The sequence below is a fragment of the Castor canadensis genome, chromosome 2, assembly GCF_047511655.1.
Source record: "Castor canadensis chromosome 2, mCasCan1.hap1v2, whole genome shotgun sequence".
In the NCBI taxonomy this organism is placed as follows: Eukaryota; Metazoa; Chordata; class Mammalia; order Rodentia; family Castoridae; genus Castor; species Castor canadensis.
In genome coordinates, this window is record NC_133387.1 from 27054617 (window position 1) to 27073434 (window position 18818).

Here is an 18818-nt window from a genome sequence, read left to right on the forward strand (position 1 = left end):
CCTGATGTGTCTGCAGGCAGCTAAGAGCCTTCAGTTCTTGCTACAACATTTAAATTACAGAAGCTAGAGAGCAGGTGATTTTCAACAAAGGACCCTTATCTTCTAATTTCCTCTGCCCTTTGCAAATAGATAAGGCAGAGGATCAAATTAGTTCATCAGTCCTATAGACCTGTCTCTACAGGTCCTTGACAAAGCCTAGGATGGAGTCCATAATGCAGAACCTTAAGTGTGGAATTCTCTTTGGAGCTTGATGTTATTTTCCTAGAGAAATACACTAAACTAATTTATGATAATTTCATAAATATAAATTTGTATTTATTAGGTTTGATGTTGCCACAAATATCTAGCATTTTGCTTTTGCATTTCAGTCATTTTATCTCAAGAGCATGGCTGAAATTCATAGGCAAGATGATTTTTTTATAGTGTATAAAAATGCTCAAAATGCTCTAGAAATGCATTTGTCCTGCATAGTATATTTCAGTGTAAATATTGTCATTTGTTAATATTTGCTAATATTTATTAAAGATTCTGTAAAATTTATGTATTACTTTATAACATTCCTTAATGCTTGATCTAGTGCTTTAAAAATTAACACAAGATCATTATCTCTATTTATAACTTTGAAAACAAGCCAATCATGAGTCTAGTGACTAAATTAAATAATAGCTCGAAAACCAAAGGATAACACTGAGCTGGAAGAATCAAAGAGGATTTCACAGAAGAGGGAGAAGATACAGAAAGTATTGGAGGAGGTTTTGAATCTGACAGATCTGACTTTAAATTACCATTTACTGCCAAAACTTTGAGATTTTGGGTAAATAAAATTTTTTTTGCATCTTAATTTGTTTCTTTGTAAAAGAAGAGAAACAATAATTTAATATTAAGGAGATGCTACTTGTGGTATCCTGTCCATTTTAATTATGCACCCTCCTTTTTCCTATTCACTTCTCTAAACTTCTTTTCTTTTTTTTTCATTTTTCTTTTATTATTCATATGTGCATACAAGGCTTGGTTCATTTCTCCCCCCTGCCCCCACCCCCTCCCTTACCACCCACTCCGCCCCCTCCCTAACCCCCCCCAATACCAAACAGAAACTATTTTGCCCTTATTTCTAATTTTGTTGTAGAGAGAGTATAAGCAATAATAGGAAGGAACAAGGGTTTTTGCTGGTTGAGATAAGGATAGCTATACAGGGCATTGACTCACATTGATTTCCTGTGTGTGGGTGTTACCTTCTAGGTTAATTCTTTTTGATCTAACCTTTTCTCTAGTACCTGTTCCCCTTTTCCTATTGGCCTCAGTTGCTTTAAGGTATCTGCTTTAGTTTCTCTGCGTTAAGGGCAACAAATGCTAGCTAGTTTTTTAGGTGTCTTACCTATCCTCACCCCTCCCTTGTGTGCTCTCGCTTTTATCATGTGCTCATAGTCCAATCCCCTTGTTGTGTTTGTGCTTGATCTAATGTCCACATATGAGGGAGAACATATGATTTTTGGTCTTTTGAGCCAGGCTAACCTCACTCAGAATGATGTTCTCCAATTCCATCCATTTACCAGCGAATGCTAACATTTCGTTCTTCTTCATGGCTGCATAAAATTCCATTGTGTATAGATACCACATTTTCTTAATCCATTCGTCAGTGGTGGGGCATCTTGGCTGTTTCCATAACTTGGCTATTGTGAATAGTGCCGCAATAAACATGGATGTGCAGGTGCCTCTGGAGTAACAGTCTTTTGGGTATATCCCCAAGAGTGGTATTGCTGGATCAAATGGTAGATCGATGTCCAGCTTTTTAAGTAGCGTCCAAATTTTTTTCCAGGGTGGTTGTACTAGTCTACATTCCCACCAACAGTGTAAGAGGGTTCCTTTTTCCCCGCATCCTCGCCAACACCTGTTGTTGGTGGTGTTGCTGATGATGGCTATTCTAACAGGGGTGAGGTGGAATCTTAGCGTGGTTTTAATTTGCATTTCCTTTATTGCTAGAGATGGTGAGCATTTTTTCATGTGTTTTCTGGCCATTTGAATTTCTTCTTTTGAGAAAGTTCTGTTTAGTTCACATGCCCATTTCTTTATTGGTTCATTAGTTTTGGGAGAATTTAGTTTTTTAAGTTCCCTGTATATTCTGGTTATCAGTCCTTTGTCTGATGTATAGTTGGCAAATATTTTCTCCCACTCTGTAGGTGTTCTCTTCAGTTTAGAGACCATTTCTTTTGATGAACAGAAGCTTTTTAGTTTTATGAGGTCCCATTTATCTATGCTATCTGTTAGTTGCTGTGCTACTGGGGTTTCATTGAGAAGTCTAAACTTATTTTCCATAGTCCATCCCTTTAACCATTGTATCCAAAAAAATAACAGAGCTGAATATGATTCTTTTTGATGAGTAATGAGATTTGATATGTGCTGTAGTCTAAGAACAATGAAAATGTAGTGAGAGAATTAGCTAAAACTGAGAGTACAGGAATTAAAATCCTGGCTGACATTTGTTGTTTCAGTTACTACAGCATTTCCGGGTCTCAGCGGAAATCCAGTTACAAGATATTCCATACTATTTGGAGAACTGGTTTTAGTAGTGTTTGTTTAGTGACACCTAGTCAAATGGACTTAGAAAGAGTAGAGAGGAGGCAATTGAAAAGAAGAAAACATGCCCAGGAGTCCAGAATTATAGTACTGAAGGAACACTGACTGATTATTTTATTCAATTCCTGAGTTTCCATGGAGAAGTAAACAAATGCCATGAGATCACCACTTGCTCTAATGTCACAAAGTTACTTGTTTGTACTGTTAGACAGAACATACATTCAATGTCCCAGGCTAGTGGTTTTGTTTAACAAAGCATAGCACAAGCTACTTTACCCCAGGTGGCTTACATTATTACAATGTGACAAATGACCAATCATATTACTGTTACATGATTACTTTAACATTTGTTATTATTGAACTAATCCAATGAATTTATACAAATCTATGCTATATTACAGGGTGTAATAACTACTGCAGCATATGAAAAATTAGTCCTTTTAACCAAGATCTTTGTACAGCTAGCCTCAAAACCCTGATCCATTGATTTCTCCCAACCCTTACTGCCATACTTCATCAGGGGATCAGATTCTGTCATTTGACATATGAAAGTTATTTTTCTTATTCCTTCACTTTCATTTCTACTGTCTCATCCTATTTCCAGTCTCTGTCTGGCTGCCTCCCAACTTATATCTCTACCTTCAACCTATGCTTGCTTCAATTCATTTTATACATCATTTCCAGAAATTGTTTTAAATACTGATAACAGCTCTCTGACTCAAGTGAACAATATTCAGCATTAGCTTAGCATTTAAGATGCTCCATGATCTAATCTAAGCTGTGAAATTAAAAAATAATGAAATATTAACTAGTTTGAGGTACATGCAACCTGGAAACCTCTGGGGCAGAGCAAAGAGAGTTACAGAGAAGCAGCTGAGTGAGGTCCCTGTGGTCCGCAGATCTCAGGTTACAGTAAAAAATCTAAGGGAGGTGCAGAGAGAGGTGGTGGTACCCAAACAAGGCTGAGAGATGAGGAGCCCTACCACAGAGATCTCAGTGAGGCTCAGACTTAGTGAGGTTCAGCAATGTGTCCTATGCTACACACTTTCTAAGCTGTCCATAGGGACCCAGATCCAGGTCTACTGACTGTTCAGTCCTCTCCCACAGCCAGCTGCTTCCTTCTGTCAGTTTATCTTTCTGCTTCATCTCATGTTTTCATGCCTCTGTGGTGTGTATTTCTCATGATAGTATTCAGAAAACATTCCTGTATACTCGAATATGTTCATGTTTCTTCCCTGTGCTCCCTTTAGTGTGTCTTTGAATTCAAATTAGTTTCTATCTGGTAAAAGAGGACCTATGCTTTCCAACTTGATAGAAATTACTCTTTAGTATATAGGGTAGTTCTTGGTGTAGTTCTCATGATTAAAATTACTATGCTATACAGTCACAACATATATTTGCCATATTTCCCAGCCTAGGAAAGCACATGTAGAACACAATAACTAATCCTGGTTACCACTAGTGAGGCCAATGGAACTCTTGTGGAACTCAGAGCAACTTTTAAATTTGTTCCTACATGCATTAAGGTTTTTATTAACAACATGCTCACAAATTCTCTTCTTCCCTCTTATTACAGCAACTCCAAGAAAATAATTAAATCATTTAAAATAGTTGCTGCATACTAAAGAAAAAGTCAGGGAGGAATTTAAAAATTAAATAACTTTAACTTACAAATTTAGAGTCTGAGATTATTTCTACCCTAAACAAGAACAGTTTACAAATGTTTTGGTTTCCTGTGAATAAAGCAATCGATAGGACTTTTTCTTTTTCTCTTTTTAATTTTTTTCCCTGAATTGACAAGTGTTTATTGGATTAGCACTACATTGACATTGGGAGCTTTGTATGACTAATTTCAGGAAAATGAAAACAATGTTCTGACATTTCAATTTAGAAAATTGAACTCTATCCCAAGAAATGGGAACTTCTTAGAAAGTGAACTTCTGTAGTAGTAATGTGTCAAAGAATTAAAAATTCTTCTTGGGTTCTTTTTAGGAGGTCACATTATAGCATACTCAATGCTTTGCAAACTTGAACTAATTTTGCTTTTTATGAAAAATTTTTAAAAAGTCATTAAAATACACTATGGAGAGTGAAATATCTTCACTGAAGTCCATTGGTATTTCTTGGACTAATACAAATATACTGTTTTCCAAGAACATGAGATATAGTTAGAAGTTCAAGATTTCATTAGTGAAAGCATCAAATGATCTTGCTATAAAATTTATGAGGTTGACTTCATCTCCCACCATGCAAACACATTACTGCTATATGTACTGTTAATTTTAAGCTATATACTAACACACATCACTTTATAGTCAGTGATGTTTTAAGCAGATGGCTGACAAACAGCCTTTGACAATATTTAGCACTTTATAGCAATGCATTAACACCAACTTTAGAAACTATAGCATCATGAAGTTTTATAGTCAATTAAGTTGATGAGTAACTGTCAGTTTCCTAAACTCTTTTAGATGAATGAGAGAATCAGATATATGGGGAGGAAGAGCCAACTGGAGCTACTGTAAAAAAAAGTGTCATCATGGGGTTCATATGTTAATGAACAGGATGATACACTGTCTAAACTTCCTGAAAAGAAATAAACTATTTCCTTTTAAATTTGGAAATAATTTTTGGTCTATCCCATTTGTAAACATATGCTTACATTGATTCATGGAAAATGTCTGATGGTTTCTGTTGATTCACATGTGGATACCAGTCATTGGACAGGCTGCAGGACATGACTTTTACTTTAAAAATCAAAAAAGAAAAACTGCACAAGCTTACCTATTGTTAATCTTCACTAAAACTAAGTAATTGAGTTGTATAACTGGCCAAGAAAATAATTAGTCTGAAGAGTGAAAAGTTACATAATGCTCTTTAGTTAGATGGTGTGGTATTTAAGAGTACACAGGAATCCACTATTTATGAAGTTGAATCTTTTTAAAAGAAAGGCCAAGGAAGGTTATGTCTATCATGTCCAACCTCCTCTAGGTTAGTTTATCATGAAGGTGTTGTATATAAATTTATCCCACTTATTAAATAAATGTTAAGGAATATCTTCTTAGATTGACAGGTAGATTACACTGGCATTAAAATAAAAATATATAAAATCCAGAATAGTTTGGGATACAGCAAATGTAAAATATAACATATTCACATGTCTAGCTTTTACGTGTATGCCATGGATGTGGAAAATTTCTAAACGTCTTAATGTTCTCATGGTCATTGATACCTTTGGAGCAATTTGGCTTAAGCATTTTCTGCCAATTCTATGCTTGCTATCCATCCTTCAAACTGCTGTAACAGAAATAGAAATCCTCCCCTTTCCTCAAAGTCCACAAAAGGAAACAAAATCAGATAAACAAACAATAGTATTCTCAGAAGAGGTGTGTGTGTGTGTGTGTGTGTGTGTGTGTGTGTATGTGTGTGTTGTGCACGTGTGTGTGTGTCTGCAGCAGAGAGATTTATTGAGTAATAGTACAAATAGCTTGACTTGGAATATAAGACATCCTTGTTTAAAAAATTATGCTGCTGTTTTTGCATGTTGGGCCCTTGCCTTCTCTCTGTTTCACACCCTCCCCCATCTTTTCCTTTTTCTACTTCTTTCCTACCTCTGTTTCCACCCTGCCAAGAAGAAAACATTCAATTCCTTACGATTTCTTATTTACAGATCTTTTATGTCTCTCTGGTGTCTATTCAAAATCAGCTTTAGGTCTCCCTGGTACCAAAGGATGTGATACAAGTTTTGAAATTTATAGATACTGAGAATTATGCAGTAAGCCATTCTTATCCACAGCTTCTGCATCTATGGATTGAAACAACCATGACCTCCCAAATATATTTTTAAATGCATCTATATAGAGCATGCACTATCTATCTTTTCCTATCTTTATTCCTTATATGATATAGTATAACAGATATTCATATGGTATTTACATTATGTGAGCTATTGTAAATAATCTAGAAATTATTTGAAGAATAATAACGCACCATTTTATATAAGGGGTTTGAACATCCATGAATAATGATAACCATTGGGATCTGGGGACCAACACCCCACAGATACTGAGGTGTAGCTGTATGTCCAACTCTTCACCTTGTAGAAAATGGGGAGATTTTCTTTGAGTTGCATATACCATGAAATGGTTATTTTGCTTTTGATGGTTTAATATCATAAGATTCTCTAAACAGGTAATCTATATTGACTTTAAGGATTAGGACATCAAAGAGCAGTGTTTTCCAAAAGCTGGTTCACAGACCAGACTGGTATATCATAGTTTCTTGGGGCAGATTTTGAAATGACAGATTCTTTATATCCCTTAGTTAGAGATTCTTATCCAGCCATTCCAGAGTAGCACTGAGGAGTCTATACTTAAGAAGATGACTGAGTGTGGGAACAGCTGCTCTGGGCCTCCTAGGCTTCATATTCAGTCATCAAGTTCCTTGAAGCAAAGTCAATGAAACACAGGGGTATCCATCTAGGGACTGTTCTTAGAAGTAGTTCAGTTTTCTATCATCAACTTTCCTTGTTGCTTACCTCTTATTTCATAAGCAGCCATCCTGGCTTTTCCATAATTGTTCAGGTTTTGGTCTCATGTCTAAAGAAACCACTAAAATCCTGATCTAACCAGTATAGTTGTTAGCCAGATAAGCATCTATAAAGAAAACAACCTGATTTTAGATATTGAGTAGATCTTAAAAGCAGACTACTAACCTGACAAGGTCACTGGACAAGAAAGGCTTAGAAAATGAATTTTCTGAGTTAATTTCCAAAATAAATCTATTACTATTAATCAAATTGATAATTATTGATCTATTGTTTCAAACTCTATAACTGGCATGTTGGATTCCAATTTATATTTTCATACCATAGAACTATTACTAGTTGACATTGTTGAGAATGAATAATTCTGAGATTGGGAGAAGAGAGACTTTACTTTAGAGAATGGAAAAATCAGAAAAGCCACGTCCAAAAGGAAAACCCAGAATTCAGCATCACAAATTTAGTGGAGACTAAACACTATCAACAACACCCAAAGAAACAAAGTGTCACAAGTGATTGAGACCAGAGGAAAAAATATCCAGTGATTGGGTAAATAAAAATGAAAAGTAATTGTTTTTTAGGAGGTAATCAATGTCCAAATACAAAACAACCATGTAAATTCAACTCTTAAATTTATCAGGTATATTCATTGGTGTTATGAAAATAAGTATTTATTGTATTTAAACAATTTTCATTACATATAACTAAGATCTACAAGAAAATTTAAAGTGTTTGCTTTTAGTTTTTTTTAAAGTGTTACTGATGTATACACTTTCAGGAGGATTTGAGAGTGATAGGAAACTGTTTTTCATTTCCTTGGTAAGTCCTTGACCTTTTCGTAAGTTTTCTTGCATTCCCCAAATTCTTGTCATTCACTGATTTTTTTTTTTTGAGGATGGAGAGAATATTGAGTTGGCAGTATCAGGCTTGGAGATGCTTCCTCATGATCTGTTCTATGTGTTCCATGTGACTATCGTTTCCATGAGTCTCAGTTTCCTTATCTTCAAAATGAGATAGTTGGATCATAGCTGCTCTCTAATTTATCTTCTGTTTTTAAATTCTGTGCTTTTTTTACATATTAAATGATAAATACCAACCTAAAGGTAATCCTAATGCCAAGTGTCAGCCCTAAATATGCATAAACACTGATACAATTACTCTGACTGACATTCATTTTGAGAGATATACATCTTTTTAATAGAAAATTAAAATAGAAAATTGGGTTCAAAGAGAAAATAAATTGAATGACTCTTCTAGAGATAACTAGAGTCATTTATGCAAATATTGTCATAAAATAGTCACCAGAAGACTCCTAAATACTGCACATTTAAAACAAGAACAGATATGAAATGAGGAGAGATTTTACTTTGGGCTATTAAAGGATGCTCTTGTATCTAGGTGGATGAAAAGAATGACATTTAATTTAAAAGATCAAGTCACCAAATGTTATGTAATTACTAGAATGTACAATACAATGGGACTCAATAAGGTGGCAATAAAGATAATGGAACTATGTGCCTCTTATTTTTTTATTGCTAATGAAATAGTTTCTATTCTTTCCAAATAAAAATTCAATACCCAGTTTAAAAATTTGACTCAGTAAGGATAGGAAAAAAGTAAAATCAAATAGTTGTATCTTATTAAGTCAAAAGATGGAAATCTTATTGCTGATGCCATCTTTTATTTAAATATAACAATGCTAATTGATGTTTTTACTTTTTATTTGCAGGGCTGGAGCGAATTGCACGGGATTCATCTTATGAACAGGAAGGGAAGGTCCAGTTTGTAATTGATGCTGTGTATTCCATGGCTTATGCCCTGCACAACATGCACAAGGATCTCTGCCCTGGATACATTGGTCTTTGCCCACGAATGAGTACCATTGACGGGAAAGAGCTACTTGGTTATATTAGGGCTGTACATTTTAATGGTAAGTTACAACTTTTTTTTTTGTCTCTAAATACTTTAGGAGTGACAGGGCATTTTTCCTTCCCTATATATAGGAGATAACTCAGGCACAGTGGAAAGCACAGGATTAGAAGCAGTTCTCTTTTTTAATCAAAAGTGTGAGTTTTCCCACCTGCTTTTAAATCTTAAACATATTTTTGAGCCACCATTAATCTGCTCTGGAAAGAAACAGAAGTTAAAAATAAGTCTTTATCAATCAAAATATTCTACTTAAATATCACTTTTCAGAACCAATTTAGGAGGCTCATTCAAAAACATTGACAATAGGTTAGACTTATTTGAAAATGTTTTGTCCATGTGATTTTTAGAGATCACAGGCATTTTGCTTGGAACTGATTTGGTAGCTTTTTGCACATTAAACTGACTCAAGGCAAATGGATGACTTGGAGTTGCTCTTTATTTATATAGTATAATCTATGAGTGTTCGGTTTCTACTCCTCTTTTCTTTACTTGTGCGTTTCTCAATGATTTAGTCAATTGGAAGCACAGAGCTACATACAATGCAGTGTAGATTGGATTTTCCTAGTATAGAAGCAGAAATCTTGCTTCTGTGACTGTCAGAAGAAACTGATACAGAATATGCTAGATTCTCAGTATTCAGTTGAAAATAGCCAAACTGTCTGTCTGAAGTGATGGAATTATTGAATGCTGCTGTTCTTTCATGAAAGTTGTAATGGCTGCTACCCATGACTTTGACCATTATTTTCAAATGAAATGATAGAATGCTCTGAGCTGTCTAATTCTTTTGGCTTGGCTGTAATCCACACAATGGACATGCCTCCAAGCCACACACAGCGCTGCACTGTCTATCACAATACACTCCAGTGACCTCAGCTGCCAGCTTTTCTCAAAACAGTACAAGGTCATCTTCAATTTAGAATTCAAGTGGAAACTTCTTTTGCTTTTTTCAAGGAACATAAGGCAGAATTTGGTTTTCTTTCAACACAGACTGTATTCCTCTCTAAGCAGAATTTTTGAGAATCATTATATAACATTAATTCCTTTGCTAATATAAACACTAAGAGGAGTTTGAAAATAATTTTCATGCAGTTATCAAATTGAACAAAAGAAGATTGTTACAATGTTAAGTCATTTATTCTAATGTGAGGTTGGAGAACACTTCATTTATCTAACAGTGTTAGGAAGCAGGAAGAAGAATGCAAATGAATAAATTTTTTCAATAATTGAAAATCACCTTCAGGTAGGGAAATCTTATAAAGATACAGTAGATGAAAGCATTTTAAAGCTGAATTACTAATTTTGCTTTTATCTTAACCACAGATGAAAATCTAACCCTTCCTGATACCTTCAGTTATTAGACCACACTATAATATAATGATGCTATTATGAACTATTAAAGGTTGTCTTAATTTCTAATGGCTATTAAGACAATTTGCCTCTAGACTCCAATGATCTCTGATTTCTCTGTCCACATTTTGTAGATGTTCACTTCCCAACTACTGTTGCTGTGCTTGCTCATAGGGCTGATTCCTTCAAGAATATGCTTCTTTCAATGCACTATCGATAGAGAAGCAAACATAACATTTCATTAATTTAGTTGATAGATTTTTATTGAGTACACAGACTATATTCAGCTTTGTGATTAGTGTTAAAGATGCATTACTGGTAAAAACAGACAAAACAGTCACAGGATTTAGAGTTCTTTAAGAACTTAGAAAACATGAAAAGTATAATTTTATAATCTACAATGAGTGTGGAAAAGAGAGATGTTGGAATTAGAATTTATAATAGGGGAACTTTTCTAATCTAGAGAATTAGGAACATGAGACCTGAAGGGGTTTAAACCAATAGTCAGGGCCATATAGACATTGTGAATACTTGTAGGCAGTTTTCAAGGTTTGTTCTTTACCTGGAAAGCAAGGGGGAATTAGTGAAGCATAATTGAATGGAGCCTGATACACAGAAATAAGTATACTCCAGATGAGGGTCATGGAAAATTTTTGACATTTATTCATATATTGAAAGAGAGTTTCTTTGAGTTCCTTGGAAATTTATTTTGTGAGGCTTGAGATTTGTTTGTGTTCTGATAGCCAATGGTACAGAACCAGAGACCTGAACATCAGCAAATTAGCATGGAATATATAATTCTTTTGATTTCCAGTAATTTTCAGGATGCTCATCATGTTTTTGACTTCATTATTGGTTACTCTATTTTTTAAAAAATCTTTTTGGTGATACAGGGGGTTAAATCCACAACTTACTCGGTAGGTCTACATAAGTCACTCTGCCAGCCCCTGGTGTCTCTATTAATGTTCATCACTGTTGATGCTCCACCTGTTTATAATAAACAAGACACAGCTGTTTAAATAGAAATACAGCTTCAAAACTATTAAAGGAGGAAGATCCAGATATAGTAACCAAAATAAAGGATTGAGTTTTGAAATTCCTAAGCAATCAAAGAGTTAAGTGGCTCTGTGATGAAAACTATATGGCAGGAAAAAGTCTACCTATTTTTTTCAATAGAAAATGAGCCAAATGAGAACATTACTTAATAAAATCTATAGCAAAATTGAATCCTTCTTGTTGACTGTTTTGTAAATGTACTCATAATCAAAGCTAAGAAATGTAATGCTTGTAACACCGAAGGATATTTCATTAAAGATGTTTTCAAGGAGTAGGAGGATAATCTTCCTTGATCTAGACTTACAGCCTTTTGCACTCTGATTGTATGGGGAGGTACCATATCCTGTGCAGAATAAATGAAGAGCATCCTCATTACACTCTGCTTTTAAAACTCAATCTTCAGAAACATCCCACTTACAAAGCTAACAGTTTAATCATTTAAAATAAGAGCTGCTAGATTGAAGGGGTTGACATAACCCTGGCCAGTCCATTCCCTTGGTCCTACTTGCTGGTCTTAGAGGCTCTTTGAAGGGTCCCAATGGCTACTTCCTATCCACAGACACATACATCATTGCTCTTTGTGGAGATTTCACAAGCTGTAAGTAGACATTTAGAATTTTTGTTTTCTGTTGGGAGCCTAGCAAACTGCTATTTTGTGTTAATTGGAGACCTTTTGATTAGGTCATGCTGGTCATGATCAGTGTTCTCACCTAGTGGGACAACCATCCAAAAACTGGAAGTGAGAAGTTCTCAAGTATACCAAGTGTTCTTCAGAGACTATTTTAATTTTTGAGGAGCCCAGGTGTGCTTAGTTAGATCTAGAACTGCACAACAAAAACATGCATGAGGAGAGTTTTAGCATAGCTATCAGCAATTGTTAAAAAAAAAAATGAGCTTCACAGGGCAATTGCTAGTTTTGCACAGGGTGGCCTTCCAGATTCACTGTTAAGATCAGTGAACTACATAGTGTTCTCCCGAGTATTTTAAAAAAACTCAAATGACCCATTAGATGGAATTACTTAGAAATTCCCACTTAAATACTGGATGCTAACTGCCCTAACATGTAATTTCTGGGTGGATGACAAGATTATTAAGCTATTTTTTTGATGTTAATAATGGGACATACTGCTTTTTTGTTGTCCCTTTTAGTTTAAGATAGTAAGTTGTCCCTTTTAGTTTAAAATAGTAAAACCATGTCATTAGTTTGGAGGAAGATTCTTCTTCTTTGTAGGAACAGAAGTGGAACAGATCAAACAACTGAATGTTGCACAGACCATTGGTATAAGAGAGTCATGTTTCAACCTTGTTGAAATTGTAGCCACGGATGTGAGATACCTACTTAGGCAATAATTTAAAGATACTTGGTTTAAAAGATCTTACTTCTTCCAGTATGTTGTTTAATTGACAATGTAAAGACCATAGAATTTGGAATCATAAATAGCTAGTATTTCAGCCTAAAATTATTGCATTACAAATATGACTTAAATGATTTAATCAAAGTATTATTTTACCTCAAGGACATAAGCTACAATGATGATTTGGCTTTAATAAACTGATATTTTTCATTGCTGGAAAAATCTACCTATACTATCTGCTGTATCTGTGTTGTAAGCGTGTTCTTAATCATGGCCTGTCTGGAACTACTTAGTTTGTCCTTACAAGTTTTCTCAACCTCTCCTCTCTACTTGGGAAGCCACAGGAAAACAAAGATTTGCCTTTTAGGATTACTTTTATTGCTCCTATTTGAACAAAACGCTATTTCTATAAATTTTTTAAATTCTAAGATCCATCAAAAGGAAAACATAAAGGAGTGTAGAATTTTTAGGAACTTAAGCAACTACAGCAATTCCTTACTCTACAGCAATAAAATATTAATACTATAATCTTGTGTAGAATCAAAGATGTTTCTTTTGCTATGAGAACCTTATTTATTACAAAGAAAAAAAGCGATGGGTGTCTCCCCACTCCTTTTACCGGTAGATGAACTCATCACAGGGGCAAATCAAGTACAATGATATTAATTAGAATTGTGTGATTGTAGGTAACAGAGACCAACTTAAGCTTGCTTAATTAAGCTAACATAAAGAATTTCTGAACATGTCTCAAGAAAGCCCATAAAAGGATATTTAAAAAGTCTAAGAAAAGAACTGTTTTGAAGAAATACAAACTTTTCAGAAACCCAAACATGCCTCCGTCTGTCTGTCTGAATTGGTTTTTTATACTTTAGGTCCTTTGTGTAGTACAAGGCAGTTGTGTGTGTGTGTAAGTGTATGTATATGTATAGTCTCAATTCCAGTTTCTTGGAAGCTTGACTCTTATTAATAGACTTAGGTTGGATGTCAGATCTATTCCAAATTATCAGTGGTTGGGAGCAAGTGGTACAAACTTGATGGTCGTCGGCTGTTCCTTGAAGATGAAAGGTAGGGGGAAATTTCTTGAAGTGACTTGGGAGGAAAGTTTAAGCAGACTGAGCAGAGGGGTGGAAACCTGAAAGAGGGGAGGTATCTATGTGACTGAATCTTGTTGCCTCCTTGGGTGGGTGAGCTTTTCTGAGGTTGAAGAAGACACATTTAAGAATCACACAGATTCTGTGCGGAATGACTTTGGAGTTAAGCAATGCAAGGCTCATATTGTGTCTGAGTTCCCTGGCATCAAGAAGTGTGAAGTAGCTTCTCTAATCTCAGTAGAGGTAATAGACTAACCATTTCAATGCTCAGTCTCCTAGGAGAAAAATGGCAACATTTACCAGATCACAAAGACTGGCATAAGGTTGGAATTTACCAGAATTTTCTGTAGAAACCGTTATGGTGTGAAGATGAACTGTTCCCCAAAGGCTCAGGTACTCAAGGTCTGGCCCCTGGTTGTTGATGGTGTTGGGAGGTGATTGGATCATGAGGCACTCGCTCATGAAAGGATTGATCCTTTTGTAAGTTCACAGCTGAACGGACCATTCAGAGTTGGGGCCTAGCTGGAAGAAGTAGGTCATGGAACAGTGCGTCTGGTCCTGGAAAATTTCCTCTCTCTCTCTCTCTCTCTTTCTGCTTCCAACTTGCCCCAAGGGGAGAAGCTTTGCTGTAGCACATGCTTCTCTCCATGTTTTTGCCTTGCCACAAGCCTAAAAGTAACGGAGAGCCATTGGACTGGAACCTCCAACACTGAGAGCCCAAGTAAATCTGCCTTCCTTTGTTTTTCCTCAAGTATTTTATCACTAATAGAGAAACCTTACTGACTTCAAAACTTCATTCAAAATTTCCAATTATACAATTCTGAGAGCATCTGAACATTACAGTCTGATTATGAAGCAAATTTGTTTGCAGAAAATATAATTAGGTTATCTAAAGGAAATAAGGATGGCTTAATATTAAGGAATATACTACAATTATGCTAATAGGTCAAATAAGATGTTTAATATTTCATAATATTTATGAAGTCATTTGATTAAAATATTACCCTCATTTCTGTTATAAGCAAAAAGCAAACCGGAAAGGGAGTACGTGTTTAACATGATTAAATAGGTCTCTCTCAGCCTATAGCCAATTACATATTTATAGTTATTTCTATTAAAAAGAGATGGATTAGATCTATTAACACTATTATTAATACTTAAAAAATTTAACCAATACAGTAAAACATGAAACAAGAAATGACAAAGGTTACTACTAACAGTGAAAATTTAGTATTATGATTTTCTTTTTTGTGCATGTGTGGTTCTGGATTTGAACTCAAGGCCTAGTGTTTGCTAGGCAGGTGCTCTACCACTTGAGCTATGCCTCGAACCTTTTTTGATTTTTAGTTATTTTTTGGATACGGTCTTGTGGTTTAGCCCAGACCCAGCCTGAGGCCATGATCCGTCTGCTTATACCTCTTGCATAGGTGGTATCATGCCCTTACTCCTGGCTTATTTGTTGAGATGGGTCTCACTAACATTTTTGCCTGGGCTGGCCTCAAATGTCAATCCTCCTAATTTCTACTTCCTGAATAACTGGGATTATAGGCATGTATCATCATGTCCAGCCCAGTATTGTGATTATTTTCAACAATTTGATTGTAAGATAATAAATTTAAAAATATTAAAAGTACTTATGATGATCAAACATAAAATTAACATGAAGACATTAAGAGCTTTCCTACATACTAATAAGAAGTTATTAGCTAATATGTGAAATGGAACTTTGTTCCTTTTGCAAAAATGTTGAAAGTATCTTGCAATGAATCGAACCAGAAAGACCTCTATGAAGACAACTATTTGTAAAAATGGAGATACATTTCTTATTGATGAATAGAAGAACTTATTGAAGGAAAAAGTGTTTATCCTTTTTTATTTTATAAATCTGTATTTGGATTCAGTATTATTCCAAAGGGAATATTCTCTTAAATTTTGGATTGTATTTTCAATTTTAATGGTAAGAATAAATGAGTAAAAATAAGTAGGTGATTTTGAAGAAAATGTTATTCCTACCACACATTTAGCATTTAAGCATAATGTTAGGCTACAATAATTATAATAATCAGTTTTATATACAATATCAGAATAGATATATGATAACTGGAACCAGAGAGATACAGCAAGAAACATAAAGTGATGGTAAGCACATTTCCATATGTATTTGTATCTGCATATATAAATTTATAATAAGCTAAAGCAGGCATTAGAACTCAGTGGGACAGGAAATTCTGTGAATTGTTTACCAATGTACAGTAAAATCATATGAGATGATTTCTCTTCACCAGGCGAAATGTATTCTGGTATTAGTTATAAAAGAAACAAGAAAGTGAAAGAAAAAGGAAAAGAAAATATAAGGTAAAATTTATCTGATTTAAATTGGTCAGTTTGCAATTAGTGAAAGAAGTTGTAGTGGGAAAATAGACATTTGGTTCAGTAAAAAGTATGAATGTGTTAAACTGGAATATTAAAATGATCATGAATACAATTTTAAAGCAGAATTAAAGTAGAGGACATATCGGGATTGCTGTGTCAAAGAATTAATATTTCAAATGTAAAAATGACACATAGACTTGTCTAAGTTATGATATCTTAAGGGATCAGTTGGTAAATCTTGCAAATGTTATGATATTTGAAAATGTTAAGATTCATGACTAATCAAATAAAGGCCAATCAATCAATAAAGAGATTGTTTTCCATGTGTCAAGTTTGCAAAAAACAGAAAAATAATAATGGCAGTTACTAAAAGGAAATTATATTGGGTGTTCCAAATATGCTTGCAGAGAGTAGATATTGTTGAGATTTTTATTCAAAGATTAGTTGGTCAGAACATATAAAACCCCTGTTTTTTTAATCCTAGGTATATACTGTAAGGAAAATATTTGAAATAATTTTATTTATAAGCAACTTTTTTCAAAAATAAGAATTAAATTTTATTCATCTTGTTCTGTTTACTTAGAAACCACCAAAACCAGGTTGTACAATGATGTGATAGAGTCATGGATATGTACAAATACAACATAAAGCTAAAATTCAGGAAACAACATAAAGGAGGCTGAAAGAATACAACACAGACAGAAAGTCACACCTGATATGTGCTACAGATGAGAAGTGACATTTTCTCAGTGGATAAGATGTGGATAAGGAATTCATGGCAGTTTAATAATAATTGGAAGACACAGAAGAGCAGGAACATATTCTAAGAAAACTGAGTAGAAGTTTCATACTAGAAGAATGTAAGAAAATGCTTTCATCAGGCACTTGGGAGAGGAGAGTGGTAAGATGAGCTTGGGACCATTAGAATTCTCTGCCAAACTCTGGTGTTTGAAAGTAACATATCAGGAAAAAAGAAACTATAGCTTTCTGAGCAGAACAATGAAGTGTAGGTAAAGTGTTATAGAAAAATAACTGCGGTAGTAATTTGAAGACTGAAGAGAAGGTTATTAAGTTAAGAGATAGTCCTGCACATCTTGGTGAGAGAAGAGCATCTGAAATGGGAAAATGAAGGTACACATGAAATGGAGATAAGGGAATGACAGAGGGAGGAGATACAGCACCATTGGAAAGGTGGCTCTGTACCAGGCACTTTGACCAGAAACCCAGAGATTTTGAGAAATATCTTAACATCCCTAGGTGATCTTTCTTTATAACTTTGTGACAACTCCATTATTGGAATTAATTCAGTATTTGAGCATACATACTCTTAATGAAATTGACTTGACACTACTTTATGTTTCATTTACCTCTATAAGTAAAAAATAAAGGACAGGAGGTCAGTATATGCACAAATTAATATAAAATCCCATCACTTGGTGTTATAACCCATAATTTCCTTATGATTAAATTTTCCTTATCTTCTAAATAGAGATAAAGCAAAGTCTAGCATGATGATGTAATTATCTGTTCATCTTAAAATGATACCCCTTTTGATAATTATCTCATTGAAATAAAATTGAGAAGTCATTACTAATAATTTGAAAGTACATAATTAGTTCTTCAAGCTAAGATAATACCTGGAAATATGTATACTCATAAGAAAAGTGAGTGGATTATGTGGTATTAATGATCATATAAAGATAAACAGATTGATTTGAAGGTAGGTAATTTTTTAGTTTGTGATTAAGGAAACTTCAAGTTAGTTATGAAGTATTCATCTTAACGAAGTAATCAAGAAATTTAGCAGTGGAATTGTACCTGCCTCTGATTTCTAATTGAGTAAGGCGATAAACTGTGGTGTTTTTAAAGTCTAATTTCTTTCACAGCCATGAAGGACAGAGTTTATTAATTTCTTATAATCTCTCTTAAAATAAGGATTTACCTGTGGACCAAGGTTGGGGCAGCATGGAACAAAAGCTTGAGGCAAATCAGTATAGTTATTCTGTGTTCTTATTGGTCTTGCTCAACTTTACCCACTGTGTTGGGCTTTTTACTTATTGTTTATTCTTATAGTTCCTAATCTTCTTTATTGCATATTCAAAACCCAGGGATAAGTGATAAGCAAGTCCCAGAGAGAGGCAGGGAGCCATGGGTTTAGGAAATGAGGGTTGAAGACTGACTTTGGTGTAAATGGGGATGCAATAGTGAGCCTTGAATGAAGAATGAGGAAATAGATAAGGGATCAGAAGAGGGTCTGAGGTGATGGACAAAGTTTTTGAAGGTGTTTTCATTTAATGGCGTGGTGTTTTTCACAGTGATCAGAAACACAAGTCTTAAGAAAACTGTACAATAAATGGAGATTATTCAATCTATAGAGACATAAGGAAGAAAGTGGTTGGCTCTTCCTTTGTTGATGGTGAGATGTGTGGTTTGAGACTGAGGACTTGAGAATCTTTAGGAAGACACAAACTTAAAAAGCACTATAGTTGAAGACCGATAGTGGAGTGAAAACCAGGCAGACATTAGAAAGAGACTTCTGCTACTGAATCA

The 18818-nt window shown here is 34.6% G+C and overlaps 1 protein-coding gene across 3 annotated transcripts in view; it reads left to right on the forward strand.

Moving 5' to 3' along the window:
* Grm8 (glutamate metabotropic receptor 8) overlaps positions 1-18818 on the forward strand; it is a 767244-nt gene that overhangs the window by 460203 nt on the left and 288223 nt on the right. For all 3 annotated transcript variants that reach the window (XM_074063968.1, XM_074063975.1, XM_074063963.1), the window contains exon 7: positions 8847-9047. In XM_074063968.1, the coding sequence (XP_073920069.1) occupies positions 8847-9047 (201 nt within the window). The remainder of the gene's footprint in view (positions 1-8846; positions 9048-18818) is intronic.